Raw genomic sequence first — 25,038 nt, forward strand, 5'->3', positions numbered from 1 at the left:
GAAATGAATTTGATGAATGAATGATGCAGACAGGTCTATGATGTACCATTGTCTAAATACCCGTCCAACTTTGTTTTACTTTTCCGTTGGTCAAACCAAATCAATCGTGTTTCCACATCCGTAAACGCCTTGCTCGTATACATGCGATATGCAACTTTACATGACTCTAGACTCTCGACTAGCTATCCTATTCATCGTCTTCGTCCTTCTGATCTTCGAGTCTTCTTCCTCTTCACGTACCAGCTTCTCTCCTGGCAATCTAACAGCCTTGTCAAGCGCAACAGGGAGACCTCGATGTCGGCCTCTGAGGATCACCAAGCACAATACAAACTTGCTACCTCGGTGCATGCCTCCAGCCATGCTGTAGCTTTTTCCTGGTAAGCCCATGGACAAACCAACGCACCCATAAGCCGAAACGACCTCAAACAACACATTAAAGACACTGTAAGCAAGAGGTTGTTCAAGGAAATGGTCGGTCTCGATGATCATGATAATGATGACCGGGAGGATGAGCCACCACATGTCGTGAGCAAGCTGTCCACGAATCTGTTGTCCAATGAAAGAGATGCGAGAGTTGTCGTCTGGACCTTTGGGCGGAGGTCGCACGCCGACGCCATGGAAAGTCAAAGATTTCTTAACCGTCTTTTGAGCTGCAGCTGTGACTCTTCGTCGCAGTGCAGGTTTTTCTGGTTCCTCAGAGATCGTGGGCAAGAGGTGGTTTCCATTCTCTGCTTCCAAAACTTGAGGGTCGTCCTCGTAGATACCGAGGGATCGTTCCTCATAGACGTTGGAGTGACGCATCGTAATTGAGACAGGATACACGGAAATGTACATCATAATCATGTAGAGCAATTGGACGGCGGGGTAGAGACTTGAGATAGAAACGACCGCGAAACCGGCAGCACGAACAGCTTGAGGTGTGTTAGTAAGGTAATCACACAGTGGTAAGGTTCTTACTTACCAATTGCTTGGAACCATCCAGCAATGATACGGTCAGACACTGGCATAGCTTCTACAACATCATTCCCGATATTCAAAACTTCGAAAGCAACCCAGTCAATCGTGTTAATGGTAACGATGACAGTGAAGAGCCACCATGTAGCACCTGACGGGAAAAGTGTCGTGTACACTCGACGGGGATACTTGAGAATGAACTCGATCGTCTCTTTCCATGGTCCCAGAGTCTTGGGTTCGGTCGTCAGTTGCAACACCCTGAGACTACACCAAAGAAAGAATCTCAAGAGCAGCGGATAGCCCGTATTCCCAGCAAGGACAAGGATACCAACGACGATGAGAACAAAATACGCATCCTGAAATGCACCCATTCCTGCGTCATTGAGCGACATGCCGGCATTGTTAAATGCCGAAGACGATAAGAAGATTCCACACCACCAGGGATTGATGGCATTTACGGTTGCCGCGGACGGCCGGTTGATGCTAATCCAAGCACCCAGGGCAATTCCACATACAGCTTGCCACATGAAGGCGTAAAGGGGAACAGTGACGGCCAAGATCTTCAGCGCGCGATACTCACAGCCACCCAAAGCCTCCCGCTCATCGGATGATAGATCGTAGAATTGGCCTCTCTTGCTCGTGTTGTGACTACCGAGGATCTTCTTCCAGTGAAGAAGAAAGTCTTCTGATTCGTCGCTGTTAACTGAGTCTGAGGTTGAAGGTCGTCGGTTGGGTTCCACGTTCTCGTTTCGTCGATAGATGGACACGCTGTCTCTGCCGGCACTTCGGGGCGACAAGTTATCTGCGAATTGGATATGATCGCCGGAGTTTGGAGTCATAGGAGCATTCCGTGCAGGAACTGCCACCTGCGTCGTATTGCTATCGTTGTCGTCTGAATCAGAGATAGAGTCTGCTGGGGCAGTAACTGCGCGGCGCATGGGAGCAGTTGTCTTGAACAAGTCGTTAGGATCAGGTTTCTCAGTTACTGTCCTCTGAACTGTTCCAAGACCAGTTAGGGTATTAGAAGTTTCAGTTGATACAGGTGTTGTCCTCGCTTTAGCGAATGGGAGGAATCGCCCAAGTGGTTTGGCACGTCTCAATGCGGCCCGTCGTTTCCTCGCTTCTCGTTCTGTCCTAACGGTATCCTCAAAACGCTTCTCAAACGCCTGCTTTCGTGCCATGACCGTCCAGAACGAAACCCATAGAGCGCTTCCGATAATAAATAGAAGATATAGCAGAACCTGCTGCCATGTCGTGATTTCGGAAAGATTGACGGTATTGAGGCCTGTATCGCAAAAAGAAGATACAACCAGGAACAGACAATCGACATAGGGGATGCTCTGGCTTGGCTCGCTGGATAGCCAGAAGATAAGTGAGAAGAAGAGGGATCCGAAGATGAAATAGGCGTAGTGAATGGTGATGAAATTGATGGGCGGTACCAGCCTCCCAGCCTGTGTAGCGACCGCATCAAGGCGCGGATGCTCCTCGCGAAGGTCTTTCCAGCGAGATCTGATGGAGTCGAGCATCGTCGTGGTTGCGTTGGGTGTGAGATGCCAAGTTGTGTACCCCAGCTGAAAGGGTCGGCTCCCAAGCAATAAGCAATAGGTGCGGGGCCTCAGAAAAGCTTGTTTGTTTAATCAGACGTCGTTATTTGAAGAGATATGACATTTCGATTGCTAGAGGAGATGATTGTGTGATGAAATCGCGGTGATGCCGGGTACACAAGTGAATGAGTGTTGAGTGAAAGAGAGACGTGAAAGAAAGAAATAAGTTTCGCTAGCAGATAAGGTTAAGACGGAAGACGGCAGATGCAAGGAAAGAGAAGAAACAGGACTGATTATACGGCGCGGGCGCGAGGAAGGAGAGACAATGCCGAAGAAGAAACAAAGAAACTGCTTGAAAGGTGCCAACTGGCAGTGCATCAATCGAAAACTAAAAGGGAGACAAGTTACGGCGCCCCTTGGATCCATCCAAATGGATGCTGTGCAAGTGAAAGCGCAAGGTACCACCAAATTCGAAGGTTGAGCGGGCGCTAAAAGCTTACCGCGTCCCAATTGAAACGGTGAGCACAAGGCGAGTTTGAATTGGACCCTGGTACTCCGTACAAAGAGACTGTGTTTACAAGGTTGAGGATCATGGAAAGGTCAAAGCTACAGACAAAGAGGGAGCCAATGTTTTGATATCCATCCACTATCCTCAAGTCTGGCTAGAAACAGTTCTATCTAAGCCTCAATTACTTGATGAGATACAATTGACGCTCTATTAAGGTTTAGATTCGGGCTTGTCTCTGGCCATTCCCGCCCGTCATCTCCATATTCATCCCGTCCCTCCCGACTCCCTCGCAGCGGAAACTCTTTAATTACCTTAGTTCCCGGGGCATTAAAACGGGCTAACGGGCCCGTTCCGCCAGCCGATATCATTGGTTTTATCGTAATGGAACGCTGATGCTTTCGGCTTCATTTATACGTGATTTAATGCCGGCCAACGTCAGTCTTGCTTTTCTGCCCTCAGATAGACATGTACTTGTACTGCTAGCATCAACTTCATTACTAGATACTTGTCATATAGCATTGCTATTTTTCATTCCTTCTTGAGATTGGTCTTCACGTGATCATAATGTTTAATTTAACCTCCACTCCTTATCCAGTTCTTCCCCTTTCATGGATTGACCCTTGCAGCTCGTGGCTGAGCCTGCATCCATATGTAACACCTTCTTGGGAGGAAACAAAAGCCCCAAATTGAGTTACGATAAGCACACGATCAATGTCTCATCTTGTCAGTCCACGTGAGAATGCAATGTCACTGGTGTCTGGGATATCGGAGCAGTCCTTCGCTGGTGGTACAACTACCATTTTTATCATGAGAAAGAAAGGATTGTCTACTACATGTAGTGAAACTACAGAGCCCCGTTTTAGTGTTGTTCACTGTTCCCATTTGCCTGTAAGTTGATGCGTTGTTGCAAAAACTGTACAGCGCATCACCACCGTTTCGAAGTGAAAAGTACAAGTGAACAGAGGTTTGCCAGCACCGCGGCGCTGAAGTTTCAGAAACATTACATGTAATAAGTAAAATCACGAGATGTAAAGACTGAATATAGCTATAATCGATTTTTTAGGGGACTCGTGTCGAATCCTTGCTCCTGGTGTTTCATGATACTCTTCGTCATGAAACTTCGTTTTGGAGTCTCACCTACCCTACACTTTCGAAATCAAGCTCACTAGCCTTCGACACTAAAACTCAGTCGCAATGGACTCTAGACAGATCAGATCAGTCTGAGTAACCCATAAGCATACCAAAGCAACTCGGTAGTATTTGAAATCAGTGGCATCCATCTCCAGTCCACGTAGTCCCGACAAAATCCTAGCTCTAGCACTCATGGTCGTTCATGATATCCTTGTGCACCTTACACTAACTATGACATACGATCTTCAATAATTTACTCATGATCAAATATCATCATGATGGAACAGAGGGAATGACGCAGTATGGGTAGTTATTGACCTACACCGCTGGAGATGAGACTGAGCTATTAACACCCCACCTGCAAGTGGACAAAGTATCCATCCATAATAAGCTCGAACATTTTACAAGTGGCTCAAAAGCAGAAACCGTTGCAATAAGATCGGGGGCAGACCCGTATCACCCCATAAGAAGTAAACCACCCTTGAAGCCTGTAGTTCATCAAGATATCAAACTCAGTAGTAAGAGATCAGACATGCTGAAGACATCACCAAGTGCATCCGCATGACTCGGGCGGTCATACCTGCATATATCTGCCCATCATCAACATCCTTTGATGTAACAGAAAATCAGAGGACATCATCTACACCCAGCCGCCAGAAGCGAAGCCATCACAAGAACAAGATGAAGGTATCGTATAATGACGTCGAGATCTACGAGACAAATCCTACTACCCGAGATAGACAGTAGGCCCTCTCTACAGCGCGATTATGCACATGCAACCAACATGTCACAGAGGGCCAACGTGGGGCTTAGCCCCGAGCGGATAGTACACAACGTTGACAGGACCGGGTTTTGTTTTCCAGCTTCTCAAGGCTGCGTCTAAGATAGAACATGGTATGGTGGGGGTTGATACGTCGTGCACAAAGTAGACCATTGAAGACATCAAATCTTTACAGCTCCTCGTGCTCAGGAGCGTCATCAGTGTCTGCAATGATGGTCTTGGCGGCATCAGCAGCATCGACAACAGCCTGAGCAACCTTACCAGCAACATTTTTGGTGGCAGATGCGGCAGACTCAGCAGCCTCACTGATAGCCTCGGCGGCAGTCTCGGCACCCTCGACAACCTTTGTCTTGATCTTCTCGGGCTTGGGGACGCCCTGAATTCCAACGAGCTCTGTCTCGAAAACTGCAGATTTGTAGTGTTAGGCGGTGAATATGAAGCGGGAGGGACTGGTGGGAATAACGAACCCAGGGTAGAGCCGGCGGGGATAGGGCCAATGGCTCGCTGGCCGTAGCCGTACTCAGGAGGGATGGTCAAAAGTCTAAGTCAAGGGTCAGTAAAGAGGTGTCCTGGCTGTGGCTGTATGCTTTACGTACCGCTTCTCGCCAATACACATGTCGAGAAGACCCTCGTCCCATCTACACAATCGTTAGCCTCAAGTTTGAATGCATCGCAGTGATGAAGCATACCCCCTGATGACCTGACCAGAGCCAACAACGAAATCAAGAGGAGTACCACGGTCGTAGCCTTGTGTCCAAGTTAGCATGTGTTTTGTGACGATCATTGATGTAGATGCAAGGCGGAGGAACTTACTGGCATCGAATTGCTTCCCCGAGTCCTTGAGGGTGCCACGGTAGTGCATCTGAACCCTGTCTCCCTTCTGTGTCTTGCGGTCGCAGACAACGGGAAGAGTAACATCAATCTTGAGGTCCTCGGCGACAACGCCAACGGCGGCAGAGGCGAGGGCGGAGAGGAAGAGGGCGGCCTTCATGGTGGCGGTCGGGATTGATGCGGGGCGGGGAATTGGTGAGGTTAATGGAGGTCACAACGGCGTGGAAGTCGTTGAGAAGCCTGAATTCGTCGGAGATGTGACGTCGACGGGTGTGGTAGGTTTGTCGTGTGAGGCAGAGTGAATGGGATGCGAGGGAGGTTGTCGTTGTATGGATGAAGCTCTGCCCTGGGGTTGTTGGCCTCTCTAACGTTAAGCTGCGACGTGTCCGTTTAGCGGCTAAAGGCTCTGTACTGTAGCGCGTGCTTCTGATACAACAGCGTCATAGCTTGGAGGGTCAAGCTAAGGAGCCTATTATTGGTCAATGGGGCCGGCCCGTCTGAATGACCCCATCCTTGATCTGTTTCTGGGTTGTCACGTCTCGCATCTCCATTTGGAAACTGGGGAGGCTGCAATGCCAGATATGGATGAGCAGAATCGAAACAACAGGGTCCATCCATGAGGACTTGCAGTCACGTTGGCCCTTCAACTACGTACATATGGATATCTGTTGCAAATCTGACGCATTACAAATCTGCATTTACATCTTCTGTTTCTGTTTCGGTCTGGCAGGGCGAAACCATCCATGTGACTCATGACGATAACACGACGCTTCACTGTATTAGTCGGGGTCCTGTACAGCCAAGCAAGGCGCAAAAAGGAAACATCCCTTGGCAGTCCCTGATTCATCACAGCAAGGCTGTTATCGAAACAGAGCATAGCGACGTCACTGGATGGTCATGTTTTTAATGTGACCAGTAATCAGTGTCGGGCCCATCCGCCCATCCATCCGTGTTCAGGATATCAGGAATTTTCTGCTGCGGCGGCTAGGGCGCCGATGTACTTACGCGTGACTGCATCAAGGCGAGATGGTGTAGAGCTTCAGCAATCGACAAGTGTACTACTCGAGCAGGCGCATCAGTTCCTGCAGCAGAGATGCAACCCAGATGGGGGCACATCCCAGCCTGCAGATGTCAGATCCACCAGCGCCGAGAAGCCCAGGGCCAAGCGCTTTACACGCTAATGCGCTTCACGATGAATTTCGCCTCTTGTCATGATGCTGTTTATCGAGACAGGGAGACATGATAGTCCCCTTTCAACCCCTTTACGTTACGGTGGGCGGCATAGAGCTTCGATAGGCTCGGGTGCACAATTCAGAGACACTTGTGTTTAAGTTTTGGGCAGCGATAGGTATGAGCTGGATTTGGTTGTGTCTGTTGTACAAGGGCGATGCCAGTCATGAGAGTCGAGGCCTGCATCAAAGAAATGAAAAAAAAAAAGGGTCAACAAAGAAGAAGAAACAGAGCGTGGGATGGGGAGCTGTCTGAGACAAAGAGTGGAATTGTGAGATTCACGAAGCGAAGCCTCACTCCCTTTCTTCCCCAGTCATGACGACCACCATGGATATTTTTATCTGTCCATGGTCACTAACTTAACTCCACGATCCCAAGGTTGTGGTACGTGTTACTGGCGCTGGTGCCTGTGGTGCCTGGTCTGGGCTGGACTCCAACCTCTAGCATGACGGCCGCTGCGAGTGTTTCATGCATTCACTCAAAGGCCGTTGCATCGTGAAAATGCCCCTGGTCTAATTAAGTCTAAGTCGTGCTGGGGGTTGGTATTTACCAGAGACCGAGTGCATGCACAACAGACCAGAAGAAGCGATTCGTGGCCCCCAATTACAGGCAACAACAGACAAAATATTATCGTCTTGTCTCTTTTCGTCTATTTTGAATCATTCTCCCCGAATTGTATCCCCTCAGACCTGGTCGGTCCCTCTCGCGCACACCGTGGGGCTTGGTCCTTTGCCCTGCCCTGCATCAAATGCTGCTCATTCGCCCTACGTCGCTACGGCTCCGCCCTATCCAGCGTCACCAACCTTCACTTGTTGACCTGAATTTCGCCACCGAGGGCCTGAGCAGTGCTGTCACAAGGTTTCTGCTATGGGGATGGATGTTCTGCAATTGCAATGAGTCTTGCCGGGATGTTTTCTTTAGACTCTGGTCCCTTGCCCTGAACAGCCAGTCGATGCCCAATTATTTGATACGCCCCATTATGCTGCACCCCGTATTGTCCATTCCCATTTACACACACCGTCCATTACTAGCCCTCCCGTCCGTCGTGCTTTAGATGGCATGGCCCGCTTGCCGTGCCGGGCCCGGGAGTACGTGCTTGCTCGGGTCTCTGACTCCTTTGACTCACTCCCCTGAACTTGATGGAATTCCTTGGGTCCCCCCATATCGAAGGCTACCTAGCGTGCGAGATGCCTTGCGCTTTGCCAGGTAACCCTTGTCCTCCAGGCAGTGAGGTCTTGGGTCAAATCCACTTACAAATGATTGAGTACGTACCATCGTTTCTCATCATCAAGCTTCAAATACATATAGACCCCCTTCCTCCTATCTATGCCATTCCCTTTTTCATTCCCACCAAACACTCACAATATAAAGCCTTGAAAGAACAGACCAGTCTGTCTTTTCAACCATCAACCTTTTCAACAAACATCTACAACACAACTCTCACAAACAACAACTACCCCTTACAAATAACCCAACCGCAACCATGAGCTCCCCTTACACTGTCCAAATCCACCAGAGCACCAAGGAGCCTTCCATCTCCAGCTCTTACAGCTACTCTTCTGGTTCGTACAGCTCTTCAACCAGCACAACGCCTCGATCTCTTTCTCCTGGCGATTACCGCGAGTACGGTGCTGGTAAGTTACCTACCACCGAGTCTCCGGGCTCTCTCACTTCCTTCGGCCCCACTCTAACCTTTGATGCAGACAAGCACACTACACAAGTTGCCAGCTCTGGTCGAAACTTGGTCATCAACCACAACAAAGTCTCTTATGAGAAGGACTCGCCAGCACCAAAATATTCTGGCGCATACACGAGGATCTAAACAACACTTGGCTACGGCCGCACTTTCGATTTCCTATGTTTCATCGATTTCGAACAGCGATATGTAACGGATACGGGATATACACAACATAGACTGGCGTTTTGACATTTGGGAATATGAAGCAAGATTGAGCGCAGCATGGCGATGTATCATGGATTAGAGAGCATGGATTGTACAACGATGACCAAGATTGATAGCCACTGGGACGGGCTGGATTGAGCCGATACTGCTTTTCTTTTTTCCTTTCTGGCTGTATTATTCTTTGTACTTTTACTATTCCAGCGTCGGGCACTTTGTGGTCCGCGCTGAACTTTTTAGAAGGGCCAAATCTCCCGTCTTGACCTCTTACAAGCCGAGACGGCTGGATGAGATATGAGACGGCCTGTCGGACTGGTCCGATAATAGCGACCCAATTTGAGATCATGGAAGAAAATTTCCAACACACCTTCCAGCTGTTTCAGCTCCTTTCCAATTTCATCCGTGCTTCTTCCTTGATTTTTGGAAATTTCAAAAAAAGGGTCCAAGACACAAAAATTTACTGATGGTGTGACGGGTTGGGTTGGGTCTCTGCGAGTGGATGGGGCCCTTGGGTTCCCTCCCGCTCGGTACCTGCAGCCCAACCCGTGGCAGGGGTCTCTTAGAGCTTCTGATATGTAATATCTCCTCCACTTTGGAAATGTTTGAAGAGTTTCTCCACGTTGGAATTTTCCATTAAAATGGCTTAGACTGTAAAAAGATGAGATGGAATTCCCACTTTCTGCGGATCAATGGCCTTGTCTCTGCCCAACTGGTGTATGGACAGTAGTCAGAATTGTATCCTCACACCCCAAGCTTCGTCTTGGTGCACAGTCGTGTAAGGGTCTGGGCAGTTCAGGATTTTACAATGTCAATATACTATAGCAATTACCACGGCCCAAGCCAAGGCCTCATAGCGCCCATGCATTTCATGTCTGTTGTATATACAACTATCCATTCACAGTAAAAGTCATTTCGGTACCAAAAAGAGATTTCCATTTCTGGCATCATGAGTACTGAGGCTCATGACCCCCCCTCGCATGACATCATGCTCAAGCGCCACCCTCACGCTTGGCATACTCGTCTTCGATGGCCTCTTCGTACTTTTTCGCTGCTTCGTCCTGGGCAACAGTACGCGGGTCGTCGTGCAAAACACCCTCCTTAATGAGAGCCTCTGGGTCTGGACGGTGTGAAATCTTGTCGTTAAGCTTATCCTCGAGCATGTGCTTCTCAAGCTGTGGGGGCGTCAGCGACTGTGGCTTCATGGTTTGATGGTGGGCTCACCTCTTTTTGATGCGCCTGGAGGCCTGGAGCTGCCGTAGAGGCTGGAAGGATGTTTTCTATTCAGGGTATGTAAGCATTGTACACACAAGGATGCAATGCGGGGGACTGCTCACTCTCTACGAGCTCGGAGCGTTCGGGGCGGTGCTTGAGGTGAGCTTCCAGGGAGTTTCGTCGTTCTACGGGAGAGATGGGAGACTCGTCAACGAGCTTGGGCTGCTGCTCAGTGTCGGCCATGATGGTATAGTATAAGTTTGAGCTTGGTAAACAGGGTGATTAAGTTCAGAGTGATGTGTAAGTGTAAGTATTGGTGTAAGTGGTTGCGGCAAAGTTTGGAGAAGGAAAAGGTAAACAGGTCTCAGAGGAAACGGATGCGGCGGTCTTAAGTTTATCTACTCCAACGATCTCAAGCTAAGGTCTCAGAAATGGGCCGTTGATGTGGCAGCGCATTGCCATGTTTATGCGCATTGGATGTTTCGTCGGGCGTGGTTGGCTTGGTCCGCTCACCTGTTTAGTGAGCATGCCACCTTTTGTGGTTGCTACCCCGCAACCGGGAAGCTCACTACTGTAAGCTGCGCGTCAGAGGACAGGGGACTGGACGATCAGTGGCTGGCTAAACTGCATTGAATTGAATTGTTAATTGTTCCTGGACGGATGTTTTGTTCTTCCGTTGGTGATACCATCACGATCGATATGAGATCGGTCTGGAGCTTGTTCGGCGGGGACGAGATGCAGGCCAAGACGCTTGAAGCTGGAGATGGACGGAGTATCTGGTGGATAGGGGCCACCTGAATTTTCTATTGGTAATTGATTGCATAGATCAAATGCTATTTGCATGAGTTTACTATTCTAAACTCTGATCCAACTTATGCTTTGATATCTTCTGTCCAAGCTCCACGAAGGGCCTTATCAGATCTCAAGGACTGAGACGTGTACAAAGCTAAACCAATTCGCTGTGGTTAAATCTGAACAAACTTATAGTGAATCACGCTTGATTTACAGAGGAAAGTCTGGTTCTCAAGTTAACAGTTGCTTATCTGTAAGCTCGAGTTGCTGCTGACGAAACCGTTTGATCAAGTCATCTTTGTCAAACCAACCCCAGCACTGTTCCTCAGTATCCCTGCAAAATACACTCCGACAATTGATAACAACTCCCTTGTCCAGAAAAGCTAGAATATGAGTCGACTCCTCACTGTTAGGTATTAAAGACTTCGACAGCGAGTCAAGATGAATCTTATTCCCTGATAAGACCAATTATCCCACTGCACAATGACGACACATCGGACATGAGCGAGTAAAAAGCAAGGCAATATTCGTTATCGCAGGGATTACCGACTCGGGATATTATTTGAATCATCCCTAGAACAGCGCAAAAGAGCTGAATAAACAATTTCACCTCAAATTCTTGTGATTTATGCTGCCTAGAGCAGACTTTTAATGCCGCGCGTTTTCATACAATAGCCAGACGTTAACAGTTGCTACCGCCACTTATTGCGTAAGGCTGCACAGTAATCCAGGGGGCTGTGCTGGGCGGAAAATTGTCGGCGTTTCGTCACCCGTCAGGCACCAGATCATCACTGAACACAACCTCCCAAGTCCAGTCGTCTCCAGCCACACCAAACCTACCTGAGCTTCTAGACTCTCCTTTGGAATTAAACTTCGCATTTTCTTCTCTGGCTTTTCACACCAGAGATCTTCAATTATTTAACACGGGATTAATCTTCTGATGCTCGTATAGATACAAATCAAATACTAACCATCTCTCACTTCCCCCTCCCCCCCCCTCTCTCCCCCATAAGTCGCACATCATGGTACGGTATCAACCCTCCATATCAGCGGTTTTTTCGCTGACAACTTTTCCTCACTTAGGGAATATCAAGACGCCCTAAGAACAAGGGCGCCGGTGCAGCCGCGGACGGCGCAAGCGGAGGCGCGAAGCCCAAGAAGGCCACCTTTGAGACAACCAAGAAGAAGGAGATTGGTGTTTCCGATCTGACTCTGCTCAGCAAAGTCTCCAACGAAGCCATCAACGAGAACTTGAAGAAGCGATTCGAAGGCCACGAAATTTATACCTACATTGGCCATGTGTTGGTCTCCGTTAACCCCTTCAGGGACCTGGGCATCTATACCGACCAGGTCCTCGAGAGCTACATGGGCAAGAACCGACTCGAGATGCCACCACACGTCTTCGCCATCGCCGAGGCCTCATACTACAACATGAAGGCATACAGCGACAACCAGTGTGTCATTATTTCAGGAGAGTCAGGAGCCGGAAAGACCGAGGCGGCCAAGCGCATCATGCAGTACATTGCTAGTGTGTCTGGTGGAGAATCCGGAGACATCAAGCAGATCAAGGACATGGTGCTGGCAACCAACCCCTTACTCGAATCGTTCGGAAACGCAAAGACCCTACGAAACAATAACTCCTCGCGATTCGGCAAGTATCTACAAATCTACTTCAACACCCAAGGCGAACCCGTGGGTGCCGACATCACAAACTACCTCCTGGAAAAGTCGCGAGTGGTGGGCCAGATCACGAACGAGCGAAACTTCCATATTTTCTACCAATTCGCAAAGGGTGCCTCACAACAATACCGAGAAACATTCGGTGTTCAAAAACCCGAGACCTACGTCTATACCAGTCGGTCAAAATGCTTGGACGTGGACGGTATCGACGATCTCGCCGAATTTCAGGACACGCTCAATGCCATGAAGGTTATTGGCCTTACTCAGGCTGAGCAAGATGAGATTTTCCGAATGCTGGCGGCTATTCTATGGATTGGAAACATCCAGTTTCAAGAGGATCAGGGCGGCTATGCAGAGGTTATTGACCGATCAGTGGTTGACTTTGCCGCCTACCTATTAGAAGTTACCCCTGACCAACTCATCAGCGGTATCACAATCCGAATTCTGACACCTCGAAATGGCGAAGTTATCGAATCGCCCGCCAACCCTGCCCAAGCGCAGGCTACCCGAGATGCTCTGGCAATGGCCATTTATAGCAACCTTTTCGACTGGATCGTCGAGCGCATCAACAAATCTCTCAAGGCGAGACAACCGACAACAAACACAATCGGTATTCTGGATATCTACGGATTCGAGATTTTCGAGAAGAACACTTTTGAGCAGCTATGCATCAACTACGTCAACGAGAAGCTACAGCAGATCTTCATTCAACTGACTCTCAAGGCCGAGCAGGAGGAGTACGCCAGGGAACAGATTCAATGGACTCCTATTAAGTACTTTGATAACAAGGTTGTGTGCGACCTTATCGAACAGATTCGACCAGTTGGTATCTTCTCTGCTATGAAGGATGCCACCAAGACTGCACACGCCGACCCTGCTGCTTGCGATCGCACATTCATGCAGAGTATCAACGGCATGTCTCACGCTCATCTTACCCCTCGACAAGGAAACTTCATCATCAAGCATTATGCCGGTGATGTCACATATACTGTCGAAGGTATTACGGATAAGAACAAGGATCAACTTCTAAAGGGTCTTTTGAACCTCTTCCAGCACAGTGGAAACCAATTTGTTCATACCCTGTTCCCTCGACCCGTCGATCAAGATAACCGAAAGCAACCTCCTTCTGCAGGAGATCGCATCCGAGCTTCCGCCAATGCCCTGGTTGATACGTTGATGAAGTGCCAGCCCTCATATATCCGTACCATCAAGCCCAACGAGAACAAGTCGCCAACAGAATATAACAGCCCCAATGTATTGCATCAGGTCAAGTATCTTGGTCTTCAAGAAAACGTTCGCATTCGTCGTGCCGGTTTTGCTTACCGTCAAGATTTCGACAAGTTCGTTGATCGATTCTTCCTTCTGTCTCCCGCTACCTCATATGCTGGTGAATTCACTTGGGAGGGAACAACTGAGGCTGCTGTAAAGCAGATCCTCAAGGATACCAGTATTCCTAAGGAAGAGTGGCAAATGGGTGTTACCAAGGCCTTTATCAAAGCCCCCGAGACGCTCTTTGCCCTTGAGCATATGAGAGATAGATACTGGCACAACATGGCTACGCGAATCCAGCGCATGTGGAGGGCTTACCTCGCATACCGAGCCGAGTCGGCTACCCGAATTCAGCGATTCTGGCGGAAGAAGCGAACTGGAGCAGAATACCTTCAGCTTCGTGACCATGGCCACCAGGTTCTTGGAGGTCGCAAGGAGAGACGCCGTATGAGTCTGTTGGGTTCCCGACGATTCCTCGGCGACTACCTGGGTGTCAACGCAAGCACTGGCCCTGGAGCCCAGATTCGCAACGCTGCCAACATCGGCACAAACGAAAAGGCGGTATTTTCATGCCGTGCTGAGATTCTGGAGGCCAAGTTTGGTCGATCCAGTAAAGCAAGCCCTCGAATCATCGTCGTCACCACCAACAAGTTCTATATCATTGCTCAAATGCTTGTGAATGGCCACCCACAAATCTCAGTTGAGAAAGCGGTCCCCTTGGGAGCTATCAAGTTCATCGGTGCCTCATCAGCTCGCGATGATTGGTTCTCACTAGGTATTGGTTCCCCTCAAGAACCTGATCCCCTGATGAACTGTATGCTCAAGACAGAAATGTTTACCCAGATGCAGCGAGTGATGCCTGGTGGATTTAACCTGAAGATCACTGAGACGATTGAGTATGCCAAGAAGCCCGGCAAGATGCAGCAGGTCAAGGTCTTGAAGGATTCGCAACTTCCAGTCGACTACTATAAGAGTGGTGCTGTTCACACACAGCCCGGTGAGCCACCGAATTCAGTCTCCAGACCTACACCCAAGGGCAAGCCTGTGCCTCCTCGTCCCATCACTCGAGGTAAGCTGATTAAGCCTGGTGGTCCCAACGGTCGACCTTCTCGCATCCAGGGCAATCGAACCGCCAAGCCTAGACCAGGAGCAGGTCGAGCCGTACCTCAACCACCAACTGCTGTCTCCAACATCGCCGCTGTTCCCGCTGCTGCTACTCAAAACACTCCTCGTATCGCTCCTCGCCCTGTTGCGAACGCTGCTGCTCCAATTCCTGCCACCCACAATGCTCTCCCAAGCCATACTCGCAATGCTAGTGGCGCTGGACGTGCACCTCCGCCACCGCCTCCTCCTGCTGCAGCAGCACGTCCACCAAGTCCACCTAAGGTTATGGCCAAGGTCTTGTATGACTTTGCTGGACAACGAGAGAACGAGCTCACCATCACCGCTGGTGAGATCGTCGAGATTGTGCAGAAGGAATCCAATGGTAAGTTTGACTGCTTGAGTATTAGAAACTTGAACATGACTAACATGTTTATCCAGGTTGGTGGTTAGCCAAGAACCCTCAAACTGCACAACAGGCTTGGGTCCCTGCAGCATATGTCGAGGAACAAGCCCCACCTGCTCCTCGAGCTCCTCCGGCTCCTCCGCGATCCAAGCCAACACCCCCTGCGCCCCCGGCCAAGCGTCCTGCTGCTAACCGTAAGCCTGCCGAGCTTCAGCAGCGTGACTCTGGCATGAGCCTCAATACGCCCAACGGAGGAGATAGCCGCAGCAGCACACCTACACCCAGCTTGGGTGGCAGTCTGGCAGATGCTCTGCTGGCCAGGAAGAATGCTATGCAAAAGGAGAAGGAGGATGACGATGACTGGTAGTCGACATAACGAGTTTATGCTTCACGATGTTACTAAGGAGTCGAAAAAAAGAACTTTGATTATGAGACAAATCTCGATGGGTTAAACTTTTGCACCTGCATTACATGACACATATCGCAGCGTGCAAGAGAAGAGGAGGAATGATATATGACAGTGTGTGCTTTCTTCTGTTGTATACAAGCGAACAAGACTGTGCTGGGCAACCGAGGTGTGTAGAAAGCCGCTAAGAAATAAATCACGGCCGAGTTTGGTTTTGGTTTTCTTTTCTTGATGCTTTGGGCAAGCGTTTGTAGGGAGGGTCGTTCTGGGATGGAGTGTTGGACGAAGATATTCATATTCATTGCAAGAAGATTACAGATTTTTAGAAGGATTAAATATTTCGACTTCAAACTTTTATACTCTATTATACATGTTGTGTCATCTAATCGTCTGATATATCTCGTTGTAGCACTTTTCGTCTTCGTATGAGCTCGGCAAGGGGCACATCTTCGTCTGCCGCCTCAGCTTCTGACTCTTCCTCATCAACACCGTAATCTCGCAGTCTATCGCCGTCTGAGTTCACCCATCCAAGACCTTGATCAAATTCACGGTCATACTCTTCATCATCATACATATCATAGTCATCAACCTCTTCCAGCTCCGCCATGAGATGTCTCTTGCGCTTCTCATCATCAGCCTTTCGCTTGAGAAACTCAGCCTTGAACTCGCTGGAGCTCATGTTCGCTTGACGAAGCTCCTCAGCGTAGTCGCGATTCGCAGCGGGCCAACCCCGTGCAGCTCGACGAATTTTGTCGGGATCTGGAGGAGGCCAAAGTCCTTCGACGCGGTTGAAGCCGTTCTCTTCCCATTCCCAGCCTGATCCAGTGCCATCCTTAGCGATGGTAGGATTTCCTCCAAGGGGGAAGAGCCACATGAGGATGTTGCGGGTGCCCATTGCTTGAGCCATATTGCCAAAGAAACCGATATCGTAGGGGAACTCGAGTCTTTCGAAGCGGACTTTCTCGCCGTCGGGGCCTGTAACGTCCCACCAATCCTTAGGTCCTTTATCCATGAGAGCTTCATGACGCTCCTGCTCCCACCCTTCTATCATAGTCTGGTTGAATGTCCATGACCTGATGGTGTTGATGAGCATGATACCTAAGGCGACAGTGGTAAAGAAGTTGACAATAGCTATCAGGGATAGTCCGATTAGTCCAGATAGACTAGGTCCTAGGTATGCAGGCAGTCTTCGATGTTCCCAGATCTTAGAGAAGCGTTGCCATAGAAAATAGCCAAGCATCCAAAGTGATATGTTCGTGTATACCAAGAAGCGTAGAAAGTGGGGAAACGTAGTCATTGATACACAGTTCCTAGTCCAAGGACAATGATGATCCATCTTGGGAACACATCTCGCACAATGGCGACAATGATGCGCCCGAGGTGGTTTCGGCGCCGCACATTTATTGCACCATCGCTGCCCATCGGCCTCAATAACACGATCCTTGAATATATAGCGGCCCGGATCGACGGTTACGGCTCGGTAGTACGTTAACCATAGTATGAAGAGGAGGGTGTTGAAGATGATGGTTTCGCGGCGCGAGGGAGGACCTGGTTCGAGAGACGTCGAGTAATGGAAGAGAAATTGCGAGAAATAGCCAAGGAATGTGATCAGAGCGCATACAGAGGGCACGGCAAGACCCTTGATGAAGGGCACGTCGTTGAGGCCGGCCATGATGAAGCTTTAACTTGAGCTGTTACATCACATGAAGGTTTAACTTCCACCACGCCAGTCGTTATCAGATAGGTGTAGACAGGTAGCCATGATGCCCCTAAAATTTAGTGGACCGTTTCTGTTTCAAACCGCTGTATCTAGAACAATCAGCGAATCAAAGGCCGCTTATGTAATTTTCAGGGGTGTTCGTCAGCAGTCCCCTGATAATCAGCCAGAATTGAGCAGGGGTGCTGTCTTGTGTTTTCTACATCATGACGACGATATGAAACTGCAATTGATGAAAATACTGACTTGAAGTCAATCTCTATGCTTTGCTTGAGAGTCTAACGCTGGACTGCGACGACATGAGTGGTCTGGAGGTGTTTTCAAGCTTAGATATTTGTTGTTTCATTCTATCTTGGCCTTGAGGGCACTGATAAAGTCATCATGGCTGGAGACGCGGTAGTTCAATTATTTGCCTTATGGTACATTTCCCCCTCTCATCAAGTCTCAAAAGATACAATAGCTGATACTGTTTATAGCGCTGCCTCTTCATTCTTTTACATATCTCAAACCCTTGAGCGCCATTCTCTAACAGGTTAGTCCCAACTCATTCATTCCAGATATGCAACCAGAGCTAACGTGAGATGACGCTCAGAGAGTCCGAGATTATCATCATTTCTTGTATTTCTTCTCTCTGGATTGGTATGTTATGGAGTCAGTTGTATAACCAAGTGGTTTCCTGGCGCAGACGGACGCTTCACGACACATCGTCGTCAAGGCTCTTTACTTGATGGCACACATGATGCTCAAAAGGGGCAGAACACACATCTCCCCGGAAGGCCAAGAAGGCTTTCCCTTCCGGTCCTTGTATTATGCATTGTATTAAGGCTGGAAATATTTCATCGTGTTAATTATCAGCAACAATGCGCAACTCCTGGCCTTGAGGTGAGACCATGCCCTTTATCACAGACGCATCGTGTGGAAGCTGACAATCGCCCAGTCTTTTCTGCCGCTCCTCTTCTTCGCATATGAGATCTTCACTTCTCGAAGAAAATGGGGCTTTCCACCAGCAGAAGACCCCGATGACCCCTGGCGCTCATGCTTTGACGACTTGGTCGACTGGTTCAGCGGCCCAAGAGTTATGCTTACTATGGCGGTGTCTAGTCTCTTGGTGTTTTCTACAGGCACGTACTTTGCCACAAGCCGGATAACGCGCTCCACATACTATTGCTTTGAACTCCTCGAGAGCAAGCGGTCAACCCTTGCTTTGCAGTGCATGGGACTTATGCTTGATGCCATCATTGTGATCCTTCTTTGGCGCTTGCTCGCCTGGTCGCGCACAGCCAAGCTTCGTTTACGGACTTTGGGTACGGTTTTGACCCTTTCCTCGATATCGATGAGCCTTGTGTGGGTGGGGAGCAGGCTTTTCAGGGGGTCGTCTGTGCTTCACGCTGGGTTTGGCTTCCTCTACGGATTTGATATCATCGTCGACAGTGTTGCCTTTGCAGCACTTATGATCTCAGCTACGTTCTGGGTCTGTGAGACATCACCGCTTACACCATCCGCTATCATCACCTTTCTAGTAGGAACAGCAAAGGCCTGTCATAACATCTTCAACTACGGAGACTACCTTCACCCTACACGCCTTCATGAGATCACGCCACTTTACTTCATTGCTTTCGGCATGATCATCTTCACCTACACTCATGGTATTCACTCTGTCATCTTCATTAGAAGATTCGTCCTCATGGCTCTCCTCGTTGGTCTTGTTGTGGGCACAACTGTGTTCATTGCCAAATCAGATCCGCAGACTTTCAAGCGTCATCCTGTCAATGATTTCATTTACAGAGCCAATATCAGGCAAGACCGTTGGATGCAGGAAGCAAGCACAAGTAGGAGTCTCCCCATCGCTCACAAGATCTATAAGGAGCGACATGAAGGACGGGATCCTCCCCCGGCCTTTGCAGATTGGTATGAATTGGCCAAAGATACTGTTATCATTGATAAATTTGATCAGATCGACCAAGACCTGGCCCCCTTCAGAGCCATTCCACCCAACAAGCTTCGACAACGAGCTTCCATATTGTCTCAGATGCCTGGCATCCATACAATCGGTATTAAGGACGGTAATGCATCAAGGCTACCTGAAGTTACTGGTAATGATGCCGAGGTGCTGGATGGCCTTGTCGCAACCATCAACAAGTTTGCCAAATTTCTACCTGACATGCTCTTCCCCGTCAACCTCGGAATCACACCACGGATTCTTCCATCATGGGAGACCGCGAATGGACACAGCAGAGCTGACCTGACCCCAATCGTCAATCTGATATCGAAGAGGGCAGTCAAAGAAGATGGCGCAGATGAAGTTAAGGAAGTCAGGTCTGCAGAGACTCCTGTGCCCGCCCCTTTGCCAGCGCTGCCGGATTATCCTCAAACTGAGCAGCCCTCCTTGATAAGCCCAGCCAACTATCGCCAGATGCAGGTTGAAGCATGCCCTCCTGGCTCACGAACTCGAACCAACCCACACTGGAACATTGGAGAGTTTTGTGCCGAGTGCGTACGAAGGCACTCAAAAGCGCAGTTCATGGTCAACTGGGAACGATCACTTCAGTACTGCTTCCAACCTGACCTTAAGTACCTCCACGGCATGTCTCTCTCAAGTCCTCACGCGGAACCGATTAGAGACCTTTTGCCGTTGTTTGGGTTCTCCAAATCGGAGCCGTTCCTTGATATCTTAATACCTCTTCCACAGGCAGACGACGACAGAGCTGATATAGGCTGGAACTTCGACCGTCGCTACGATGCCATGTTCTGGCGTGGCCAAACTGACAATGGCGTTATTTCAGACCAGGCCTTGCGTGGCAATCATAAATTCCGGCTCCTTCATATGTTGGGTAACCAAAATCCCGAGGACAAGGTCTCAATGGTTCTCCCAACAGCGAAGGACCCATCGGTATATCAACATGAAAAGGTACCAATCACGGAAGCGAATCTTGTCCTTCCCTCTAGTGTTGGCATGAACAATTACACAGGCTGCATAGGTCCCAATTGTGAGCTTCTTCATCAGACGTATCCCATTGTCAGTGAAGCTCAGGATCAGGAACCCCTCGAATACCGCTACATCCTCCTCTTGGACAGGGACAACGGGCCTTCACCCGACCTTCTCCGCGTGCTCCGCTCGAAGAGCGTACCTCTTATCTCCACCATCTTCCGTACGTGGTATAGCGATCGCCTGATTCCCTGGCTGCATTTCGTGCCCATCGACACACGGTATCAGGGTTTGCACACCACCCTGACATACTTTACTGGTACACAGAAGAAAGCGTACCTCAACGGGCGCGATACTGACATGAAGGGGCTGGCTAAGGATGGTGCCTGGATCGCACACCAGGGCGCCAAGTGGGCAAACCAAGCGCTGAGAGAAAAAGATAGAGAAGTCTATCTCTTCAGACTACTGCTTGAATGGGGGAGGTTAGTTGATGAGAAACGTGATGAAATTGGGACAAGTAAGGACGATAAGGGCGAGCTTAAGAATTCTCCATGGACAAAGAATCAGAAATGGTGATTATAATGATTTAACTGGTGGCGAGTGTCTCCATCTCATTTTGAGCTAATATTCTGTTGGCGTTTCTTGTATATTTGTTCGTTTCCATGGTTATGAAGAATCACCGCTGGAGTAGCTATGTCATGTAGCAGGATGCCAGTATGAATGTATACATTTCGATCCCTGAAAATTTGTGCTAAATCGAACCACCTTGCTCAAACTTGCAAAGTATACAGCTCACTTAACAACTTGATTCAAGAATACCGAAGATCACATGAGCGGTATACCAAAAGGATGCCGATCGACTTACATTGTCGCCATGCAGTCTCCGTAAGTTCGAAAAAGACCAGTGCTTGTCCCATTGGAGGTCTCGATGCGTGGGAGGCAGCACCCACCCATGATGCACATCGAAAAGTCTGTAGACTTCGTGCATACTCCAATACAGATGGCAGCTGGGGTTCATAGTAAGGCGTGAAACAGGCGGCAGTTACACCGCGGTCATTCCGCAAACTGCGGCTGCTTCCAAGCGGCACCGGGACGGTCTTCTCGGCCTACGATAAACCGATAAGACGAAAGCTCTGTCCAATCCCGCATGGGTACAGGGCCCAGTACGGCAAGTGCCTTTCGATATTCGGGAACCAGCACCGGAGACAAGTCCGGAGTCACTGCCCGACCTTCAACAGCTGTGTGGTATGTATTAGGTATGTAACAGCAGAATCCGAGCCCAGCGTGCGGTGATTTGGACACATGCCAAGCGTCGTTCTAATGTGACGTGAAATGAAGGCAAGAGCTTCGTCAGATGCCATTGTTTTCAAATGTGTTGCTTTCGTAGATCTAACGGCTTCGACCCATTAATCAGAATCGGACTGGTGAAGTAAAGAGCATTTTATTGTTTCTCCGTCGGTTGAAGACGCCTTGTATCGGTGAACCTGATGTCCTCGGTGGAGATCACGACACCGATTGGCCGATTGTAAAGGACTGAGAGTCACGTCGGGTCGGCTGCCCATCCGTCGAAAAGGAACATGGTGCTGATGAATCAACGAGTCCTTGCTTGAGCTTGGACCAACAACGAGAACTAAAAAGTGGACCAGATCTGATGATGTCTCGCGAAGGGATCTCGGTGAAGACCCGGAGCCATGTTCGACTGGGGTGAAAGAGAGTTTGATGTGTGTCACAACACCCTCTTTGTACCAAGAGCTGACATACACCACATTGCAGGAATACTGAGACATGAAATGATTCAAGCACATCAATATGGGATCATATATGGGCTTGCTATGCTCACAAGCATAAGAGAGAATGACCGACTTGAAGTCAGGCAGACAACTGACAATGTGTGCGGCCATGTGGAGGTCTAAGTTAGCATCTTGTAACAAAACTGCACATCCACAACTGTTCTCAAAACATCCGCAGTGACATTGTATCTACTGTACACTTACCATAGTACGAGGTGAATGGCTTTGCTTGGTAGCATTCGACTTAACCTCGGTGAATCTGCTTGAACCTGCCCCAGATGTATGTTGGGCCCACTGGCTTCAGCAAGAAGAAAAGAAGGAAAAGACTGGGCCCTTGCTTTGGTTTGTGAGCATGGGGGCGGAGAATTGACGCTGGAATTGGCTAGTAGGGACCCCTGATAATGATAATGGGCCCTTGGCATCTAGGTCCCCTAGCTGCCGATGATTTCTCTTCACGAATTCTGGGGTGAGGTGAGCCGATCAAGCACCTGAAGGACAAAAATTCTTGTTCATGTCGAAGTTGGGCGGAATCAGCCACCGCCAGTCCAATCTAATCGAGTCGATTTGTTAATTGTAATGCCGTAATAGAATTCTGCGCATCATTTCTGCCTTCCATATTTTAGTGCGAGGCAGCTCTGTCGTGCATGCCCCAAGGAACAGTATGCTGTACATAAAACAGGGTGCGTGGTCAATACTTCGGGCGATAACTAACAATAATTGGAGGGACGGGATGATGGATGATGGACGGTTTGCCATGTGCCTGGGGCTCTGCAGCGAAAAATTGACTGTTCACTAACAACCGCCATCAAATAACGTGCCTGGTTGACAAATTGAGTTTGTGGTGCTTCTTCCCGAGGTCACAGCCGAATCATTTCGTTGTAGTGTGGGTACGGGGCTACACGTCCTTCTCACCGAGCCGGGACGGGGCTCGGCGGGCGGCGAATGACAACACTCCGTGTGGTGCTAGCCTGAGTGGTTTCTTTCTCTTTGGATGGCTCGACAGCTGCTTCTGCAATATGGAGGCGCGCCTATGGAACCAGGCAGTCCTAGAGTGTATGGAGACAATTTGTGGAAGCTAAGCTCTAACTCGCAGTAGTGTGAGTGGTAGGTGCGTTGGGCTGGTCTGGGTGTAAGTGATTAACCGCGGGTAAAGTATCGAGCCTCAATGGCATTGAACACTTGGCTTGTCTCATGAGAAGAAGCATGGTCAAGGGAGAAGTCGGTTCAATACCGCACGTCATCTTAAGGTTGGTCCTTGTATTAGGAGAGAAGCGAGGCCGCAAGTACAGCGCTATTTTACCATCACTGTCGAGCTTGATGTATTGAAAGGGTTGATGTTACGAGTGAGAAAGTTGGCAACAATGTTTCCAACGTACAAACAGACTTGTGTCATCAAGAAAAGGATATGAATCCAACGAGAATATGCTATGGCGAGTAGGTGGTGTCGATAATAATCGGCTTTGGGAGTCAAAGTATCTGCCCAAATGAGAACAAGACGAACGATGATGACGGTAGAGAAAGCCAATAGATGTTCTTCTCAACTACGTAGAGTTAGAACACTCATGCAAGCATACCATGTACTAGCATATAGGTTGCAGCTGCCGACGAGGCTGGCCGCAGACCACCCACGCGCCGGTGACGGAACCCGGTCACCTCATGGGGATGGAAACGTAGAATGCAGACATGAGACATACCGTTTAGTGGGCCAGGACTCATGGTTGTAGAAGCAAATTTGGAACCTAAGAAGCCATGAGAGCATGTCCTTGAGGTTGCAAAGGAGGACATAAAAGAGAATGCTGGGCAGCTCTTCGCTTGCGATAGTGACGAAGGCAACGGCGTGATGAACACAACGGCGTCCCAGCTTGTGACGTTGAGAGCCAGGGGAGTTGTACTGTCTGTGCTCGGTGTTGCACCTCCGGTCTAACAGATGCTTTGGGCAACGGGTCCTTGCACGGATCTCTTCACAGGGAGCATGCCATGCGACGAACAGGGTTTAGCCATCCGTCAGTCCGTAGTACTGGTTACACGCAGACTGTTTGGCCTTAAACTTGAACTGGGAGGTGGTTCAGTGAAGCAGATGGATCTCTGAACTTGATCCAAGCGCAACACATGTTGATCGAGTTCTTGTTTTGCTTGCTTGATATTGGCTGATAGATATCTGCCAGTTCTGCCTCGAAGAAAGTGTGGGTGATTGCTTCTTTGAGATGTCCGGGGTATGTTAGCGTGCATATGGAGTAGTGCGTCGTAATTGTTCAGTCTCGTCAGGTGAAGCTTGATGTGGCCGGATTAATACGGACTCGAGTATTGAAGATCGCAACCAGCTTCGTTCGATCAAAGGCCTAATGCTCGGGGTAATTTAGAGCCCTGTTGAGATCCTGTACCTGTATTGAAGCTGAGCCGATATCGCCTCGTCTGACATGTTGCTTGGTCTTGACATGTCAAGTGCCAATAGACGATATACGGTTGAAATCGACATAGCTGGGTACGGTCAAAGAAGAGATGGATCACATTCGAGGGGAATTCAGTGGGGAGATGAAGATGTACTGCCTCCGAAAAAGAAAGCAATTCCGAGGAAAGTCCTTTGCTGATGTGATGTTTGGATTGGCAGGAACACCAGAAACCCACGCAGTCACGTTACAAGCGCATATTAATATGGGAAGGTACAGTACATCGCAGACAGGGCAAAGCAAGCAAGCGAGAAAACAAGGGTAGCATTTGCCGCCAGAGCCGCGTATCATCACATAACGCTACTGTACCTTAACCAGTCTAGTGGGATGCAGATTTGATCAATTCGGTTCCGTTGTCAAGATCCTTACTCCTGGGACGTTCGAGACTCGAGGTTGATTCCCTAAGCCGTTGT

General features: G+C 49.2%; 7 protein-coding genes across 7 annotated transcripts; 3 read left to right on the forward strand and 4 right to left on the reverse strand.

Annotated features, from left to right (window-relative positions):
- Positions 1-15: 15 nt before the first annotated feature.
- Positions 16-2,938, reverse strand: BKA55DRAFT_603198 (cation transport protein-domain-containing protein). Its single transcript, XM_046196565.1, has 2 exons — positions 962-2,938; positions 16-911 (listed from the first exon to the last, which is right to left on the reverse strand). The coding sequence occupies exons 1-2, from the start codon at positions 2,478-2,480 to the stop codon at positions 157-159; spliced, it is 2,274 nt and encodes a 757-aa protein (XP_046057291.1). The 5' UTR covers positions 2,481-2,938; the 3' UTR covers positions 16-156.
- Positions 2,939-5,087: 2,149 nt separating this feature from the next.
- Positions 5,088-5,909, reverse strand: BKA55DRAFT_533119 (uncharacterized protein; the record flags this gene model as incomplete). The annotated part of the gene is made up of 5 exons (XM_046189421.1): positions 5,088-5,323; positions 5,386-5,459; positions 5,515-5,556; positions 5,608-5,665; positions 5,732-5,909. The coding sequence occupies 5 exons, from the start codon at positions 5,907-5,909 to the stop codon at positions 5,088-5,090; spliced, it is 588 nt and encodes a 195-aa protein (XP_046057292.1).
- Positions 5,910-8,462: 2,553 nt separating this feature from the next.
- BKA55DRAFT_683584 (uncharacterized protein) lies at positions 8,463-8,801 on the forward strand (the record flags this gene model as incomplete). Its single annotated transcript, XM_046198528.1, has 2 exons — positions 8,463-8,613; positions 8,683-8,801. 2 exons carry the CDS (start codon positions 8,463-8,465, stop codon positions 8,799-8,801), a joined length of 270 nt encoding a protein of 89 aa, XP_046057293.1.
- A 1,067-nt stretch (positions 8,802-9,868) lies between these two features.
- Positions 9,869-10,334, reverse strand: BKA55DRAFT_683585 (uncharacterized protein; the record flags this gene model as incomplete). The annotated part of the gene is made up of 3 exons (XM_046198529.1): positions 9,869-10,051; positions 10,101-10,156; positions 10,214-10,334. 3 exons carry the CDS (start codon positions 10,332-10,334, stop codon positions 9,869-9,871), a joined length of 360 nt encoding a protein of 119 aa, XP_046057294.1.
- A 1,222-nt stretch (positions 10,335-11,556) lies between these two features.
- Positions 11,557-16,088, forward strand: BKA55DRAFT_603201 (P-loop containing nucleoside triphosphate hydrolase protein). Its single transcript, XM_046196566.1, has 3 exons — positions 11,557-11,908; positions 11,967-15,318; positions 15,375-16,088. The coding sequence occupies exons 1-3, from the start codon at positions 11,906-11,908 to the stop codon at positions 15,704-15,706; spliced, it is 3,687 nt and encodes a 1,228-aa protein (XP_046057295.1). The 5' UTR covers positions 11,557-11,905; the 3' UTR covers positions 15,707-16,088.
- Positions 16,089-17,500, reverse strand: BKA55DRAFT_551963 (DHHC palmitoyltransferase-domain-containing protein). Its single transcript, XM_046191398.1, has one exon. The coding sequence runs from the start codon at positions 17,415-17,417 to the stop codon at positions 16,128-16,130; it is 1,290 nt and encodes a 429-aa protein (XP_046057296.1). The 5' UTR covers positions 17,418-17,500; the 3' UTR covers positions 16,089-16,127.
- Positions 17,501-17,843: 343 nt separating this feature from the next.
- BKA55DRAFT_496827 (uncharacterized protein) lies at positions 17,844-20,964 on the forward strand (the record flags this gene model as incomplete). The annotated part of the gene is made up of 4 exons (XM_046186400.1): positions 17,844-17,881; positions 17,939-17,994; positions 18,055-18,344; positions 18,400-20,964. 4 exons carry the CDS (start codon positions 17,844-17,846, stop codon positions 20,962-20,964), a joined length of 2,949 nt encoding a protein of 982 aa, XP_046057297.1.
- Positions 20,965-25,038: the final 4,074 nt, after the last annotated feature.

The sequence above is a fragment of the Fusarium redolens genome (genome assembly GCF_020744475.1).
Source record: "Fusarium redolens strain MPI-CAGE-AT-0023 chromosome Unknown BKA55scaffold_1, whole genome shotgun sequence".
Taxonomy (NCBI): domain Eukaryota; kingdom Fungi; phylum Ascomycota; class Sordariomycetes; order Hypocreales; family Nectriaceae; genus Fusarium; species Fusarium redolens.